The sequence below is a fragment of the Dermochelys coriacea genome, chromosome 8, assembly GCF_009764565.3.
Source record: "Dermochelys coriacea isolate rDerCor1 chromosome 8, rDerCor1.pri.v4, whole genome shotgun sequence".
Lineage (NCBI taxonomy): Eukaryota > Metazoa > Chordata > Testudines > Dermochelyidae > Dermochelys > Dermochelys coriacea.
Genome location: NC_050075.1, coordinates 102,912,864 through 102,931,232, shown reverse-complemented (window position 1 = coordinate 102,931,232; position 18,369 = coordinate 102,912,864). Strand labels below are relative to the sequence as shown.

Sequence of the window (18,369 nt, the reverse complement as noted above, 5' to 3'; positions counted from 1 at the left end):
GTTTAAAGCTCTCTTTATCAGTTGTGCCAGCCTTGATCCTAGAAGTCTATTTTCTTCCCTACTCAGATCAAGTCCATCCCGAGAGAACTGTCCTCTGTCCATGAATGCCTCCCAGTGGCCATACTTCCTAAAGCCCTCCTTATAGCACCACTGCCTAAGCCATCTGTTGACAGTCATAATCTTGTCACATCTTTGTTGCCCTTCTCTAGGAACAGGAAGGATCCCGCTAAAGATCACCTGAGCCTCAATTTCCTTAAGCGTCTTCCCCAGCCTAGCATAGTCTCCCTTAATACTTTCCAGCGAGAATCTAGCCCTATCATTTGTTCCCACATGAAGGATAATTAGGGGATTCTTTCCCGCTCCCTTTAGGATCCTTTTCAACCTCAGGTCTACATCCCGTATCTTAGCACCTGGAAGACAGCACACCCTTCTATTCTCTGGATCAGCTCTAGTTACAGGCCTGTCTATTCTTCTCAATAAAGAGTCCCCGATCACATAGACCTGCCTTTTCCTGGTGACGGTGCTATTCTCCAGTCTCTCCCCTGTTCCCTCTGGCTGCAAGTTCTTTCCATTCCTATTTTCCTTTATAATCCTCTTCAACCCATCCTGTATCCTCCTGGGGCTCATATTTGGTGTAGTCTCCCTTGAGTCTTCCACTTTTCCTATAGGACTAGCCTCTCTTCTCTTTTTCCTTACCCTTCCACCTTCAACAAGTACCTGCTGAGCCCCTTCTTCATTTTCCAACTCTGCAAACCTGTTCCTAAGCTCTATTTCTCCTTCACTAGCCCGTCTTTTCCTCTGCTGGTTCTTTTAGTCACATGCTTCCACTGACCACTTTCCTCACCCAGTCTCCCCTCAAAATTCCCCAGCCCTGCTTCCATCCGTGAGTCTGAACTTTTCCCTTCTCTAAGGTGCCACAAGTGCTCCTTTTCTTTTTGCGAATACAGACTAACACGGCTGCTACTCTGAAACCTCTCATATCTTTGCTCCATCATCTGCTCAAACCCCTTCCTAAACTCAACGAGACTTTCCACCTGCATCTCCAAACCTCGGATCTTTCCCTCCATCAGCTCTATCAGACGGCATTTCATGCAGAAAATACTCTTACCGGGTCCCCCCTCCAGGATCATGTACATACCGCAGCTTCCACATCCAGTCATCCTCAATGCGTCTTCCACTACAGGAGTCACTCCCACAGCTGCCTCCGTATCTGTCATCGCCTTCCCACCTAAATCCTGTTAATCTGGGAAACACAAGCCACACCAAAAAGACCACCCCACCCCCAGCAAAAGCAAACCCCAAACAAGCACCAAAATACCTTCTCCTCCAACAGAACTCCCCCTCAAACTCCTCTGTTTACAGCTCTGTTTGCTAGCTCCTGTGCTGCTGCAGCTGTCTGGATTGGTTCAAAATCACACCTTTCATTAAATCCACTCTGTGTGTTGGTCCAGTAAAAGATATTACCTCACCCCCTTGTCTATCATTGTCACTTGCATTTGAGGAAACCTATTCAAGTGGCAAATACACTAGATCCGCAGTTCTCAAACTGTGGGTCGGGCCCCCAAAGTGGGTTGCAACCCCCTTTGAATGGGTCTCCAGGGCTGGCTTAAACTTGCTGGGACCTGGGGCTGAAGCCCGAGCCCCACTGCCCAGGGCTGAAGCCAAAGGCCAAGGGCTTCAGCCCTGGGCAGCAGGGCTCAGGTTGCAGGCCCCCTGCCTGGGTCTGAAGCCCTTGAGTTTTAGTTTTTGCCCCCCTGCCCAGAGCGGTGGGGTTCAGGCTTTGACCCCCCTTCCACACCCAGGGCAGTGGGGCTTAGGTGGGTTCAGACTTCGGTCCCCACTCCTGGGGTTGCAAAGTAATTTTTGTTGTCAAAAGAGAGCAGCGGTGCCACGAAGTTTGAGAACCCCTGCCCTACAAGCTGCAAATCCAAACCAGTCTTGGTTTGTGATTTAGCCAGCTTCTCAGTGGAAAGATTCAGTTTCACCTAGCAGGCAAATACTGCCTGTGCTGTGATTGGAAAGGGTTAAAGAAATAGATTTGTTTTGCTAGCATGGACAGCTGTTTTAGACAGGCCATCAAGAAAGGCACTAATGACCATGGGTTGATTTCTTCTGTGATTCTTTTTTCTTTTAGTCAGCTTGGTGAATGTTGCCTTGAACACCAAGTACCTGGACCAATATGCCTGCCAATGCTGGCTCATATTCTTTATTGGAGCATAGATGTTTAAAAGCTAAAGAGAAGCAGCAGTCAGGGGTTAATTTCTGGTGTCTGACTAGTTAATCAAATCTGCATTTACTTCAAAACACCTCAATTTGGCACCTGTCCATGGTGATAATAATAATATTACGGTTACATCCTTTGACCTGAGCAGTTAGCCAGTTTTGGAGGTCTTGCAGGTTATTCCCATTAGGAGGAGAAATTGATGATGGAGTCAGGTGCAAATCTTATTTACAAAGAATGTTCATAAAGCCCTTTTCCCCTGATCACAATAGGAATGAATCAGCAGAAGACAGTTTCTTAGTTCAAAGATCCAAGCCTCTTTCCGGTCAGCACTTTACCCAAAAGCTCTCTCTCTCTCTCTCTCTCACTCAGCTTTTCTCAGAGTCACACTACCAGTGCTTCTGTGACTGTGCCCGGTGCTTTCTTGCTGCCTGCTTTGTCTATGGTGGTGTTTCCAGTTCGTATCTGCGCACACAAACACACACAGAGCTCCAGCAACAATGCTCAGCAAAACTCCTCTGCCCACATAGCTCAGTTTCTGATTGGCCCAGCATGACTTGTATTTTGGGTGGTAGCTCCTATGGTACCTCAAGCTGAGCACCCAAAAATAACAGTCATTTTTGAAAATGTTGGCTACAGTGCTTGATCCTGCCAGTGCAACCTTAATTTGGCTCCCTTACATGGATGGGTTGTGATACAGTCATTAATTACACGATTCCATACTAATTTTTCCGCCAGCGCCCTGACGCATTTAGTGTACAGCATGGATGGTGCTCAGTTAATGAGCAGCCACTGACCATTTCTCTTTATCCTCTTTGAACTATGTAGGTCACTCAGTGGGGCTGATTTTCCACTACCTTACACCTTGTGCAATTATTGACACCAGTCCAATGTGAGTGTCATATGCTTCACAGCCTAGTCTGCAGCTATAGGATACAGGAAAGACAGGCCAGGTTGTTGCTCTGTGTGTGCTCTTCTCCGCATAAATGATGTTTCTCCAAGGCTGTGCTGGTTGGGCTCTTCCCTCCAATAAAGGCTCTAATGATTTGGCAGTAAACCAGCCTCTGAGATTCTGCCGCTTTGCACAGCATTGGCTGAGGCTGCTGACTATAGCTGTAGCAAAGGAAGGGTGACATAGGACAATGAGTGCAGGTTGGGGGAGTCAGACAGAAGCAGCAGAAACATGACATCAGTGCTAGAAAGAGGGTTAAAGCCCCCCTGGTCCTGGCTGGGGGTGGATATCTATCGGATTTTTCACCTGGCTGCTGTGTTCTGCTTGACCTGCGTGCTGTTGAAAGTGATTCAGCTGTATCACAGGAGACAGGAATTGATCAAAGCTTTCAGCAGATTCCCAGGTCATCCGACCCACTGGCTATTCGGCCATGTCCATGAGGTAGGAAAAGGGCTGAGTTTGCACTTTGGAGGGTGGGGCAGAAGGAGGTGGTATTTAAAAATGAAATAGACACAATGCAGTGAACAGAGAAAGCAGCTTCCCTGAATTTGGGGGCAGGAGGGTGGGAAGCGGGAAAAATCTCACTGATATGGTATGTCCATGGGATCTGTGAGAGAATCCTCCTCGTGCCCCTTTGGCTAATATAAATCATTGGTAAGTCATGCATCCCGCTATACAAAGCTTGCTCTGAAGTCATTATCTAAGAAATGTTGTGTAAGGAACAAAAGACAGGTCAGTGCAAAAAGCAGAACAAAGAGGTAATGATTAACTGAGGGCAAAGGAGAAGGTAACACCTTTTGACACCTTATGGGTCAGCTCTTCACCTGGCGTAAATCAGGGTATTTCCATTAAAACTACACCAATTTCCACCTGCTGACCCCAGGTTTCTTCTGGTTTGACTGGGAAGCGAACTGAGAGTGAAACACTGCAATACTCTCCATGTTGTAATTCCTTTGCAGAAGGACAGAATGCACATTAAGATCAGGCTTCCATAGATGGCAGATAATGAGGTTCAGGGACATTTTGTTACCCATTTGTAGGGTTTCGTTAATTCCACTGCCAAATGAGATGTACCAAATAGTGAAGATCAGTTTGTGATGTAACAGCACCTGCTACAAATCCCACACTCAGCAGTCAGCACTGATTGTCATGGACTGGGGTGTGAGCAGCCATGCCTAGTGGTTGGAACAGCAATGGTCAGACCTAGTGGTCATAGCAGGAATCAGAGGACAGGAACCATGCTGAGGGTCAGACCCAGAGTCAAAGACCGGGATAAGAGTATTTTGACAGCTGCAAAGTGACAGAAGAAGATTCTTTCTTACAGGAATAGGAACTCTATAGGATCCATAATTGTAAATGTAGCTATTATTGATTTTTTTAATAATAAATCAATTAAAAGTTAACACAAGCACTGATAATAATATAGTAATACAATAAATATATACTTGGTTGTTAGTCTAGCAAGTCTGAAGGTAGTTTGGGGAATCCAGGATAAGGTCCTATCTCCCATTGACTTTAGCTGGAGATTAGAATGAGCAATGTATTCAAGAACAGTTAATTATAGACCATTGGTTTGTGGTGGTGAGTGACTGTTGACTTGAGGGCTACCCATATGAGTAAATTTGTGCATCAACTGTCTAGCGCAGGGGAGGTGCAGGAGCTGCCCTGCCTTTCCCCTCCCTCCCCAAGGCTTAGTAGTTCCCCTTCTTCCCCCCTCCTATCCCTCCGACCCCCACCAACCCATTCACAGGGAGCTTCTGCCCGGCCCCTCCCCAGTGATTTCACAAAGCAGACAAGCCTTTGCTATAAAATGGGTCTGATTCAGCTCCAATTGACTTCAAAGGCAGCAGGTTTGAGGCCATTTAGGCAGATGTCCAATGGGCAGGCTCAAATCGCTTGTAACTGAGGATCAGATTATGATCCAGTTACTCATACGGAGTAGGACCCTACTCCCAAGCATAGCTCCAGCTGTAGAGTAAGATCTTATTCAGTGTGAGTTAAGGTATAAGAATCTGCCCTTTAATTATTCTCCAGTGAAATGCTGTTCAGGACCTGCTCCAAAAGGTGAACTATTTACAGCTGGTTTCAGAGTAGCAGCCGTGTTAGTCTGTATTCGCAAAAAGAAAAGGAGTACTTGTGGCACCTTAGAGACTAACAAATTTATTAGAGCATAAGCTTTCATGAGTTACAGCTCACTTCATCATCCGATGAAGTGAGCTGTAACTCACGAAAGCTTATGCTCTAATAAATTTGTTAGTCTCTAAGGTGCCACAAGTACTCCTTTTCTATTTAGAGCTGGTGTTTGAGTTCCAAAGTTCAATTGTTTCCAGGTTAATGAGAAAACAAGGGCCCCATGAAAGCGTCAGACCAAGAGTAAACCTGAAATAGAATCAAAGACAGTCCCTGTTCTAACGTACAGTCTAAGTATTGCACCTTGGCCTATAGCCAGCCCACAAGTTGTGACTCACACCTGATGCCACATTCTGTATGTAAATCACAGGGGTGACTCCGCAGAAATGAGACATAGCAAGGACGTTTCATCAGGAGCAAATTATTATAAGCCATAGATCACAAGTTACCATGAGCAAAAACAGACAACAACAAACAAAATCTTCCTCAGGCTGAGGTTCAACCCAATCTGCAGAACATTGGAATAAACTTGGCCCGCTCCCACACCTTGCAGGCACTCTCCTCTCTGTGGCTACCAACAGGCTAATCTCATAGGGCAGGGGTGGGCAAACTACAGCCAAGGGGTTGCATCTGGCCCTTCAAACATTTTAATCTGGCCCTTGAGCTCCTGCTGGGAAGCGGGGTCAGAGGCTTGCTCCTTGCAGTTCCCGGAAGCAGCGGCACGTCCCCGCTCCAGCTTCTATGCGTAGGGGCAGCCAGGGGGCTCCACACATCGCTCCTGCCCCCAGCGCCACCCCTGCAGCTCCCATTGGCCAGCAAACAGGGCAAATGGGAGTTGCAGGGTGGCGCCTGCGAACAGAGCAGCGTGCAGAGCCGCCTGGCCGTGCCTCCGTGTAGGAGCCAGAGCGGGGACATGTCGCTTCCTCTGAGAGCTGCTTGAGGTAAGTGCTGCCCAGAGCCTCCACCTCTGACCCCCTCCTGTGCCCCAACCCTTTGCCCCAGGCCTGATCCCCCTCCTGCACCCTGGCCCCACCTGAGCCCGCAACCCCAACCGAAACCCTCACCCCCTCCTGCACCTCAACCCCCAATTTCATGAGCATTCATGGCCCACCATACAATTTCCATTCTCAGATGTGGCCCTTGGGCCAAAAAGTTTGCCCACTCCTGTCACAGGGCCTGATTCTCATTTATACTAAGGTCCCTTTGTACCTCTCCGGCCACTTGAACTTATACCAACTCTAAGGCCCCTTTACACTTCTAGAGCTGTGCAAAGGGGCCCCCTGTAAATGAGAACCAGGCCCATAGCTACCCTACTGAGCAGTTACAATGAGGTGGGAAGAGAGGGAGGATGCCAGATTTAACCCCTTGTTTACTATAAACCTGGTGTTGCCTCCACAAATTGGTTTCAAATACAATTGAAGATCTGAGACTGAGCAAAGTCCTTAATACAGCCTTGGGCTTAGTTATTGTACCATGTCGTTTCATTGGTGGTTTGGAATGACCAGACAAATGGATGGCTTGGCTGTAACTCTGACTTCCCCAGTGTTCGCAGGTACAAATCAGAACCTACTTGTCTCCGACTCTGCTTACAAATGGAAGATGAAATAGCACCCTGTGTGAGCTGACTACTGTGGCATCATCTTGGCATAAAGACAGCTTATAAAAGCCTGATATTTACCTTTGCTCCAGGCGGTACAAAATCCCTATTTATTCACTGTTCAAAAACATGTTTATTTACAGCAGGGAATTTTAAAGCAGATTTTTGAGTTGCTCGACCAAGCTTTGTGACACGCTTACCTGAATGTTTCCATCTTTCTTCGGCATCCAACTTTGGGGTAGAGAGTTAGGGCTCCATTCTGACCTCAGAAGCGTGGGCTTGAGCCTTCTGTTAAAGCAGTTCCATTGCGTGCAGATGCTCTACCAGCTTTGAATGACATACAGCCCCCCAAGATGTGCACCCCTATCTTGACCTGGAAACCTGCGGTGTTCAAACAGGAGCAACACTGTGGTGGGACTTTGTCTTGCAAGCTTCCACTGGTTGAGATTTAATATGAATAATTATACCTGAATAGGTTTCAGAGTAGAAACCGTGTTAGTCTGTATCCGCAAAAAGAAAAGGAGTACTTGTGGCACCGTAGACACTAACAAATTTATTTGAGCATAAGCTTTTGTGAGCTACAGCTCACTATAGCGTATAGCATTTACTGCTGACTGCACCCAATGCCCCAGTGCAGTAGGCCACTATTATTATTCTCATTTTACTTAGAATGAAAATGGAAGCAAAGAGGTTTAGGCCTAGATTTTTAAAAGGTATTTAGGCGCCTAGCTCCCATTAATTTCAATAGGAGCTAGGTGCCTAAATACCTGTTTAAAATCTGGCCCTTTGTGACTTGCCCAAGTTTATGCTGCAAGTCAGTGGTGGGATTAGAACTGAGGAATTTGTGGCTCTTACCTGTTTATTCAGCCTACTAGACCATACTGTGCCTCTCCCCTTGTAAAACCCAAACCAGAGGTTAGTGGAAGGGATGGGTGAATGATTCTGTGACAGATATGGCAATTTCCTTCACTATCCTGGACAAACCTCATTGGATTAAGCCAAACTTTATTAGATTAAATTGAGTATTTTAGGAGTTATTGTATTAACAATGCAAAGGTTTATGTATTGTGGGATTGTATGTAACGCCTCTAAGGGGGAGATGTGACTAATGCAAACCCTGGGAAGTGTTTTGAGCTTCAAGGACTCTTTTAAACAGTGTGCCGGACAAGAATGAACTTTTGGCTAAGTGGGTTTCCTAGGAAATCTCTAGGGGGAGATGAATGCAAATGTACCCCATCCCCCTTCTAGTTATGCAAAAACCCAGCCTTTTGATGCTATGCCCTGAGGAGAGGTCCATTGTCTATTTACCTGCTCCTGGAATCTCTAAATCAGAGACCCCAGATGTATAACACACAGGAAGATTTATTCATGTGGGCTCTTCTTCTGAGCAAAAGATGTATGAACTTATAACCAAAAAAAACACCCTGTGTGTGGTTTGAAGGACCGACTCCTACTAGAGCCCTTGCTGGAGTTTGGGGTGGGGGTTATGATCTCTGATAAGTAATTAGCATGTATGTAGGTCCTTTTATTGTTTTTAATATGTTTCCTCTGCACTGTTTTCACCTTTATAACAAATGTGTTTGCTTAAAAGAGCAGGGTGCTAATTTCTAACCAGGGGCAATTATGCTCTTTACAGCCTCTGAGGAGAAAGCCAAGCAGGCTTGCTTAGGCAATCTGATTGCTGGGGAACTGCGCAGTCTGGAAAAACCCTGGCCAGTAGGGAGAGAGACACAGGTCTCCGCCCCAGAGAGGTGACGGCTGAGGAGTTGGGAGCATAGAGTGGGTGCCCTTGTGAGACCACAAAGGGAATTGCAGTTGCCCTGATCTGTGACAGCTTCTGGCCCATCTTTATCTGGACTCTTTATTGGTTGGTTAGATTCCTCCTAATCCTTTACAAAGTCCATTATATATTGTACCACTATGGCAAGGATTGAACCAGGGACCTCCTAGAGCTGAAAACTTAAGTCTCCATCTATGAGCTAAAAAGCCAGGCTGTCCTGCTAGGAGCTGTAACAGATTCACATCCTCTGTGGATTGGTTCCAGGGTAGGGACACGTAACATACACTGACCAGTCCATTACAGCATACCATGTAAAGGCATTTTCCTTGGTGAGAATCCCTGGATGAACAGTTATTTCATATAATGTTTAAAAATGACACCCCTCTCTGCAGTACATCAGGCCAATTCAGAGGGACCATGGACTGTTTATAAATGCCATGTCCTATGAACATTCCCCATTCTTCTGGCTGTAGCAAGATTATCATGAGCTCTTATGGACAGAGAGTTTTCCAACCACCCTATTTTCTTCTCTCTTTTCTCCTCTGCTGTTGCAGCTTCTTCAAGAAGGGGAGGTTGTAAACAAAATAGAGCAATGGAGCCAGAAGTATCCGTATGCCTTCCCGATCTGGTTTGGGAGTTTCTCAGCATTCTTAAACATCACCCACCCTGATTATGCCAAGGCCTTATTTGCCAGAGGAGGTAAGGCCTGCTGCATCCGAGTTCTGAATGACTGCAACATGGCTGGAAATTGCAAATGCCATGCATAATTTCCCAGGTGTTCACTATTCACAGCAAAGTGGAACTCCACACATATGCTGTCACTAGGAATCTCTACTGCTTGATGCCTCATCATGTGTGCAACTGTCTGACCATGGATCTGTGCCCAGCCAGGGACTGCTATCAGCTCTGAAGGACTGCTAGGGTCTTTTACTACCATGGAACAGTCTGTGTACTTTCAGGCTGGATAGTAGTTACTCTTTCCAACCTCATATTTCCTGCTCCTTGGTTGCAAATCAAACTTTCTGAAGTAGTACATAAAAACTGCACACTTGGAGGCTGATCAAAGGCACACTGAAGTCTGTTGGGAGTCTTTGATAGTTTCCTAGAGCTTAAGGCCAGAAGGGGCTGTTAGATCATTTAGTCCAGGGGTCGGCAACCTTTGGCATGCAGCCCATCAGGGTAATCCGGCAAACCGTGGCTACTGGGAGCTGCAGGGGGCCGTGCCTGCGGACGGTCAATGTAAACAAAATGTCTTGCGGCCCACCAGCAGATTACCCTGAGGAGCCGCATGCCAAAGGTTGCTGACCCCTGATCTAGTCTAACCTCCTGTCTATCAAAGGCCATTAAATATCACCAGATACCCCTATAGAGACAACGACTTTAGTTAGACTAAAGCATTTCAGTCCTTAGGAGACTAAACTGTGTGATGCAGGCAGAGAACAGGAGATACCAAGGTGCCCCAATACTAAAATCCCCTGCAATGGCAGGGAATAGATTAGGTGGGATATGCCCAGATGATCCCAGCAAGTGTATTATGCTCCACGTTGCAGTGAAAGGTGAAATCCCCTCCAAGATCCTTGCCAAGGGAAAATTCCTTCCTGACCCCAGATCTGACAATCATGCATCCCTGAGCATGAGCAAGTCACACCAGCCCAGCATCTAGAACAACAATTCTCTGTACCCTCTCAGAGCGCTGGTCCACCCCATTCAGTGTTCCATATCCAGCTGTGTCCAGCAACTTCAATGAGCTTTGGGTCATGCTCTAATTTATGATAACTACAAAGTAATATACTGAGCACGTCCATACAGAGTTGTGCTGAAAAATGATGTAGATGAGTGGTGAACTCTTACGGAAATACCTTTCCGTGTTCCCATTCAGCTCTAGACTCGCAGCATCCTTGGTTAATGCTAGTCTTGCATCTCTCCTTCATTCAGCCTCCTCACAATTATGCTGAACTGGGTGTGGCTTTGTTGTGAAATATTGATTCATTATGAACAGATGCCACCCATTTTGTTTCATTTACAACTGAAGGTTGGTGCGTACTCCACAGATAAATGTACAATGCAGTGAATCTTGCTAATAAAGTACTGTTTTCTTCTCTCTCTCTCAATTGACTTTTCCAGATCCCAAGGATAACGTTAGCTATAGGCATATAGTTCCATGGATTGGTACGTATATTCGTGGCCTCTTCCATATTCCCGACCAGAAATGATGCCGAGGTCAGTCAAGAACAAGCCATCAATTGATGGCATTTTGCGCTCCTTGGCGCGGTGAGGGCCGGAAGCTTTCTGAAATCATCATGTACGCATTGGGTATCAAAAAAGGGTGAAACTCAAAGAAGATTTTGGATAAAGGTGGTTACATGCTGCAGAAGAAGGTTCAGATTGCAGTGTTGAAAGGGCTAGTTTTAAATTGGTGGTTACAAAGTCATTTTCTTTTAAAAATTACTAAAAATATTGAGTTTAGAGAAACAAGAAAGGGTAGGCCAGCTTTTATGGATTGCTTCCCTTACTGCCAACTCAGTGGTGTGGCTTCCATTATTTAATCACCAGGGCTCTTTGACATACCATGGGGAACACCTTGATCATGACCAAGCCAAATAACCCCAATGATTAAGTCTGGCCATTTTATTATGAAAGAGAGAAAAAGAAAACATTAAACAAAATACCACAAATGACAGCGTGATAAACTGGCTAGTGTCAGTGATGGGGAGGTGGGCAGTCATGCCTAGTGGTCAGAGCAGGAGTCAGGCCTAGTGATCGGACAAAAGTCGGTAGCCAGGCATCAGAGCCAACGGTCCTAGCTGGAGTCAGCAGCCAGGGTCAGAGCTGGGTTACCTGGAGTGAAGCAAGGCAGGAGCAGGGCTAGGACCAAGGCAAGAGTAGGAGCTATTGCAGCCATAGGCTAATACTTTAAGCGTCTGCTGAACTGCTGCTGCTGCTGGATTTAAAAGCCAGTCTGCTGCCTCTTCCAGGCAATAAGCAGTGGAGCCAGTCAGGCAGCCTACTAAAGGCCAGCTGTGAGCGTTAGTTTGCCCAGAGACTGGCTTTGCTGCAGGCCCTGATTCTGGGCTGTAACTTCCATTAGTCTCTTTTGCAAGCCTTTCTGTGGTGAACTTTTAACAGAGATTATACCCTTGAGAGTGAACCCACCTTTGGGGAGGAGGGGTCACTTTTCCCTCAGTAAGTAAAGACCAAAGTATATTGTTTTCCAAAATTCTTGTGAATTTGGTTTTAGTAGCTTATTAGATACTTAAGTGTTTAATGTCTGGCAAAATAATTTGTTTAAGCCTATCTAGTTGTTTAAAATAACCCAAACAGTTTATAGCTGGGCAAAGTAAGCAATCTTAACTAAATCCTATGAATTCAAAGACAATATTTACATTAGTTTCTTAGAAGAAGCCATTTAACAAGCTGTCTTAAAACAGGCCAGGTACAAATATTAAGAATCCTAAATCCAATTAAATCCCACTGTTTCTCCATTTACCAATGTTTAGCCTGTGTCTCCTCTCCAGGAATACATGATCTAACCATTTGGTGATTAACAGGAGAAATGATAAGTAAATTTAAGTTACAACGCCATTTCAATGTTCCAGTAAAATCATTACAAGAGTTTTAAATCTAATCCCTTGCAAGTGATTTAACTTCTTCACACCGATCCATGTTGAAGTCGTGGAGAGGTTACTTTGGGTTGTTTCTTCTTGAGTCTTTTCTGATCTGTCTGTGGCAGCTTGCTTGTAGAGATGGACAGGATGAGTTAGGGCGTGCTTTCTCCATGATTACTGGGAGTGTCTGAGCATGAGGTGTTTATTTCAGAGTCTTTTATACCTTCTTATTTTTCTGAAATTATAGGAAAACAAACCTCTTTTATGCTTGTTTTAGATTCTGGTTGGTTGCTGTCACTCTTATTGACTCCATGATTTTAGGATTGGTTTAGGTGACCTTTTCAACTCCTGAACACGCAATCTGTCTAATGAATATGCAACATTTCTTTATCATAGAATCATAGACTATTAGAGTTGGAAAAGACCTCAGGAGGTCATCTAGTCCAACCCCCTGCTCAAAGCAGGACCAACCCCAACTAAATCATCCCAGCCAGGGCTTTGTCAAGCCGGGCCTTAAAAACCTGTAAGGATGGAGATTCCACCACCTCCCTAGGTAACCCATTCCAGTGCTTCACCACCCTCCTAGTGAAATAGTTTTTCCTAATATCCAACCTAGACCTCCCACACTGCAACTTGAGATCACTGCTTCTTGTTCTGTCATCTGCCACCACTGAGAACAGCCAAGCTCCATCCTCTTTGGAACACCCCCTTCAGGCAATTGAAGGATGCTATCAAATCCTTCGCCCCCCCCACCACCACATTCTTCTCTTCTGCAAACTAAATAAACCCAGTTCCCTCAGCCTCTACTTGTAAGTCATGTGTCCCAGACCCCTGATCATTTTTGTTGCCCTCCGCTGGACTCTCTCCAATTTGTCCACATCCCTTCTGTAGTGAGGAGACCAAAACTGGATGCAATACTCCAGATGTGGCCTCACTAGTGTCAAATAGAGGGGAATAATTACTTCCCTACATCTGCTGGCAGTGCTTCTACTAATGCAGCCCAATATGCCATTAGCCTTCTTGGCAACAAGGGTACACTGCTGACTCACCTCCAGCTTCTTATCCACTGTAATCCCCAAGTCCTTTTCTGCAGAACTGCCGCTTAGTCAGTTGGCTACTTACCCTTTTTCTTGTGGCAGGGAATATCCAGATAACTTTTAAAGTTAAAACTAATTATTTTCATTCAGTCCATTTTCTGATAAAATGTTTTTACCTTAGTTTGACAGGAAGTGAAAATCTGTTTTCAAAAAGTTCAAACATTCCTGTTCATTATATAAGAATTTTTAGTCCTCAAAACAGTCTTTTAAAATTAAATAACTCTCAGTAAGACCTTAGCTCAAGTTGTTGATTCTACATGGAAATTTTGGGAATGATGATTTTATGTTCTTCCTATGTTGGATGAGGGTTTGCTTTGATTAATTAATTCCCCATTAATATAACTATTCTATACTTAAATGGCTTCTTATATTAGTCACTAATCTAGCATCAAATGACTTTGCTATATTTCTACATAAAACATCTTACTATTCATACAGCAATGATATCAAGCAATTATTATAGGAAGGCTTGACAGCCCTAGTAAAAACATTTACCACCATGAATATTCTGCAGGAGAAAGAATGAAGACTTTAGTGTGTTTTCAGGAGAAATCAGTTTCAATGAGGATATTCCTAGCATTCCTTGTGTGAGTTTAAACTCAGGTTTCTCTTTGGAAAGAAAAGGGGAGGGGATTTGTTATAGGCCCAATTTACCTCTTGATTTATTGCTCTGATAACACAACTTTGCATTCTTTTCACAATCAGTTTTCTTCCTATCAGGGTTTAAATGGTTATTCTACTTGATGATTGCTTGTCCTTGGCTATTAGAAAAAGAAACCTTCTGAAATCTCTTTGATTAGCTTTAACATTTTGTAACATAATTAGCTAAACTCATATCTGTTGTATTTTCAAGCTAAAACATTATTATGGCTATATCTTAATGTTCAGTAAAGGTTCAGACAAGTTGTAACAACTTAAAAAAAAGTTAATATTTTTATTATCATTTTTGTATCAACACTGAGGTCTCTCCCCCCACAAGATGCTACTTATGTAAGGTTACCAACCCTCCATGATTGTCCTGGAGTCTTCAGGAATTAAAAATTAAGCTTTAATTAAAGATTGGTTTCAGAGTAGCAACCGTGTTAGTCTGTATTCGCAAAAAGAAAAGGAGTACTTGTGGCACCTTAGAGACTAACAAATTTATTTGAGCATAAGCTTTCGTGAGCTACAGATCACGAAAGCTTATGCTCAAATAAATTTGTTAGTCTCTAAGGTGCCACAAGTACTCCTTTTCTTTTTTTAATTAAAGATTATGTCATGTGATGAAATCTCCAGGAATTTGTCAAAGTTGGCAACCATATATTTATGTGATATACACAAGTGAAATTCCATTAACATATCTTGAATCCAACAAGGACTAGTGATGGGCGAAGATCCAAAGGTTCAGTCTGAAGAAGCAACCCAAAGTTTAGCTGCTCATCTGAACTTCTTCGCTCTAGAAATCTCGCTGTGGATTTCATAAGAACAGGCATTCTCTTGCGATTTAGACTATTCTTTGCTTCTGGTCCCATCAGGAATCTTGGGAACACAGCCTTTCTACAGGCATTTCTGTACATCCACTTCTGGTCCGGTCTGAAATGAATAAATGCAGAGAAGCATGAAAATGAATATGCAACCAAAGCTAATTTTACTGGAGACTGGTAAAAGTCTAGTTATGGGTGGAAGGTTCAAATAGGTTCTTATTTAATCTAAACCTGATCACCTATCCACAATAAAATCATCACCTGGAGTAAGATCCTGAACAATCATGGTGAAATTTGAAGATGAAATTCAAATATCCTCTCCACATTCCTGTCAGTTGTTTGTTTTCATAGCACTAGAAAATATACTATCCTAGCAGATAGGAAATAGATTAGATGTGACCAAATAGTTTCCATCTCTGATGGAAGTTCTGGTTACTGTAGGTTCAGACTTTACCTGTATACATCAAAAATATCTGCTTATGGTCTTTAAAATCTGAAATGATCTGAACTCCATTGCTTGTGTTCCCCCAGGGAAAGGATTATTGGTCTTACATGGGCCAAAGTGGTACCAGCATCGTAAACTGCTGACTCCAGGGTTTCATTATGACGTTTTGAAACCTTATGTGCCATTGATGGCAGATTCTACCAAAGTGATGCTGGTAGGAATGATTACTGCTATTGCCATATTTATTATGTTAGTTTCTTATTCTTGATGGGTTGAAGGCAAAGTGATGGATCAAGAGTTTCCTTGCTGCTACCTTGCTGTTATCAGCCTGTACAGCCTATAATTCCATGAAAATTCTCTCTTCTGGTGGTTTAGCTTTTTGAATGAATCACAATTCTTTTCTGAGATATCGCAACTAATTGGTCCAGAAGCTGTACAGACTCTGTGGCCGAGCCTATAATATCATTTAAAAAAAAACAAACAAGATCAGGGACCAGGGCTGATCAGAGAATGGTGTTTTGAGTAAATGAAAATCTGGCTGTGACGTGTCTGCTGTCCTTGAAAATTTCTGGTTTTTTTCCTCATCAAAACTGAAAAACAATTTTTTTAAAAAACTTTTCGGCAGTTTACAGCCAAATATTTTTGGGGGGTTGAGTTTTGTTTTCTAATGAAAAGTTGACCTTTTCTATGGAAAATGCCCCAGTGTTCTGACCAGCTCTGTGAGGGACACATTTTTCAATGAAAAGGTTTGTGAGGAATGGGTTCCAACCAGCTCTACTCGAGTTAATTAATGCATTTTGCCTGTTAGAAATGTAAGGAAATTGGCAGTCTGGGCCTTTCTGAAGTGGATTCCAGCTGCAGTATTTCCTTGCTTTTTCAATAGCTAACATTCTAGAACAATTCTAGAATCCAGGGATTTGGGGTTCCATTTTACCATGATCCAAAAATCACATCTAATCATCCATAGTGATTACTACTATTAATAAGGCATTAAATAGGTTCTTGGTGGCACTCTTTAAAGGTACTTATATGAAAAGCAGGATTAAATAAGGGATCTCATGCATTCCAAAACCCTAGGATTGGGGACACTTCAACCCTGTGATCTGGGGATTAGAAAATACCCCGAGATGCCAGTATTCACAATGTTTAGATTGCAATCTCTGCTTTGCATAGTACACAGTGCAACTACAGTTTCACTTCTCGGTGGGCTCTATACAGGAAAAATAATAGAGTTACCAGATTTGCGCATGGGACCATCATTAATTTCTGCAGTTACACTGTCAGGGAGTCTGGGTACAAGAGCAACTAAACGGGCAATGCATTGTCCCTGAAAGAACTCTGATTCCATGTGGACAATGCTGCCTTCTAGTGTGAGAATTAAAGACAGGCCTGAAGCTTAGATTCACTACTGAGGGAACCGAACATGTGCACGGAGAGAAGCAATAATACTGACACACTGGTGTGGAGTTTGAACCACATGGGGCTATCGTTACAGAAAAATAAAACAGCCCTATTTTCTGTATGTGTTAGCTAATATGACTGGGATTGAACAGGGGATTTCCACTGCTGAAAACATGAGCCTGTACATCTTGTATGGAGCTAAAGAGCTTCCGGGTGTAGCGGGGAGCTGTAACAGAACCAGACCCTCTTTGGAATGGGTCTGGAAGGGCACACATTCACTAGCAGGTCACATCTCCTTAAGACCAGTATTGCTGCCTCTTTTGTTGCCTTCTTTAATAGGGCAGCAAAAGAGCTAACACATTCCAGTTTTAAATATGATGGACAAGATTCTCCCTTGCCTTCTTGTGGTGGTGCAGGGTGCATAATGCCCCACTGACCCAGCCTTTCTACTTAGCCTGCAGCTTCAGGTGGGCAGGAGGAGGAAAGGTAAGATCCAACGCTGCAGTGTTACTACTTCTGATCCCCAGTAAGCTGGGCAGGGAATAGGATAGGAGGGGAGCAGAGTAGCCACAGTGTTGTGGCTTTTCCCCCCAACATGCCAGTTGGCAGACGTAATAACCCAGTGCAAGCTTCGAGGTGTTAAGAGCTGGAAGCCATTTGCAGTGCAAAACAACTTTACTGAACCTATAAACTTACAAACCATACAACAGATGCTGTTATTCTAAGTGCCACGAGAGATTCTCCATGGGCTTGGTAGAATTTATTGATTCATTTTTATATCTTGGACAGCTAATATTGATTATTTTTAAGCATTTTTTTTCAATTTTTGATTTAAATTTTGACAGTTGCACAAAATTATGGGTTAAGCTTTTTTTGTATCGTCAGTTTAAATTTTTCTCGGTTTCAGGAAATGATTGGGGTGGGGGGGGTGTCAGACAATAATTATTACAGAGAGATTGAGATTCAAAAGGGTAATGCTTTCTAACCATTAAAACACAGTTTGTCAACACCACACTGACAAAGTTAAAAGCCTTAAATCAAACTCTAAGTTTTCCTATCTGTATATTTCGATTTATTATTTATGGAAATATTTCCCCCCTCGGTTTGTGTTTGTATTTGAAATTGACATTCACCGATATTTATCAATGCATCTATATAGATATATATATATATATCTATATTCCACGCCTATATAGATATGCTACCTCCCCCCCACACACATACACACAAGGAAGCAAGCTGCATCCTACAAATGATTGCATCAACTTACATCCCTACTGATGCAAAGGAGAACCCAGGCTGGAGTTGCAATTCTTTCAGTCAATTTCCTTCCCAGGTCTGCTCCTGGGCTAATCTAGCTATGGCCACCCCTATGGAGGAGTAAGGCGCAATACAAATCATATACCAACGCCGAAGCGTCTGACATCCTCAGCCATCAGTAGTCTTTAAATCAGTCAGTACTGGTACCTGAAATCATTGATCAATGAACCAATTATTTTTAGATTGACTTTTATTATAACACCTCAGAGCCTCACAGTGACACAGGAAACTAAACATTAACAGCCCGTTGTGGGACACTCAGCTGTCCTTGTGACTTCTGCTGTACTCAAACACTTCCCCTTGTGGCAGTTATTTCTGACCTCATCATGATGTGAGCCCGAGGCTTCTCCCAAGGTGG

General features: G+C 43.7%; 1 protein-coding gene and 2 long non-coding RNA genes across 3 annotated transcripts in view; 1 reads left to right on the top strand and 2 right to left on the bottom strand.

Annotated features, from left to right (window-relative positions):
- Nucleotides 1-3,308: 3,308 nt before the first annotated feature.
- The window catches only part of LOC119859994 (cytochrome P450 4B1-like), a 30,532-nt gene continuing 15,471 nt past the window's right edge, over nt 3,309-18,369 (top strand). Inside the window, exons 1-4 of the mRNA XM_038412991.2 lie at nt 3,309-3,614; nt 9,235-9,379; nt 10,805-10,849; nt 15,377-15,504. Coding sequence (XP_038268919.1) covers nt 3,405-3,614; nt 9,235-9,379; nt 10,805-10,849; nt 15,377-15,504 — 528 coding nt within the window. The 5' untranslated portion in view covers nt 3,309-3,404. The remainder of the gene's footprint in view (nt 3,615-9,234; nt 9,380-10,804; nt 10,850-15,376; nt 15,505-18,369) is intronic.
- Nucleotides 5,468-12,709, bottom strand: LOC122461262. The gene is made up of 3 exons (XR_006283140.1): nt 12,336-12,709; nt 7,101-7,281; nt 5,468-5,552 (listed from the first exon to the last, which is right to left on the bottom strand). It is a non-coding gene; the product is annotated as an uncharacterized LOC122461262 (long non-coding RNA).
- Nucleotides 9,260-10,533, bottom strand: LOC122461264. The gene is made up of 2 exons (XR_006283142.1): nt 9,987-10,533; nt 9,260-9,837 (listed from the first exon to the last, which is right to left on the bottom strand). It is a non-coding gene; the product is annotated as an uncharacterized LOC122461264 (long non-coding RNA).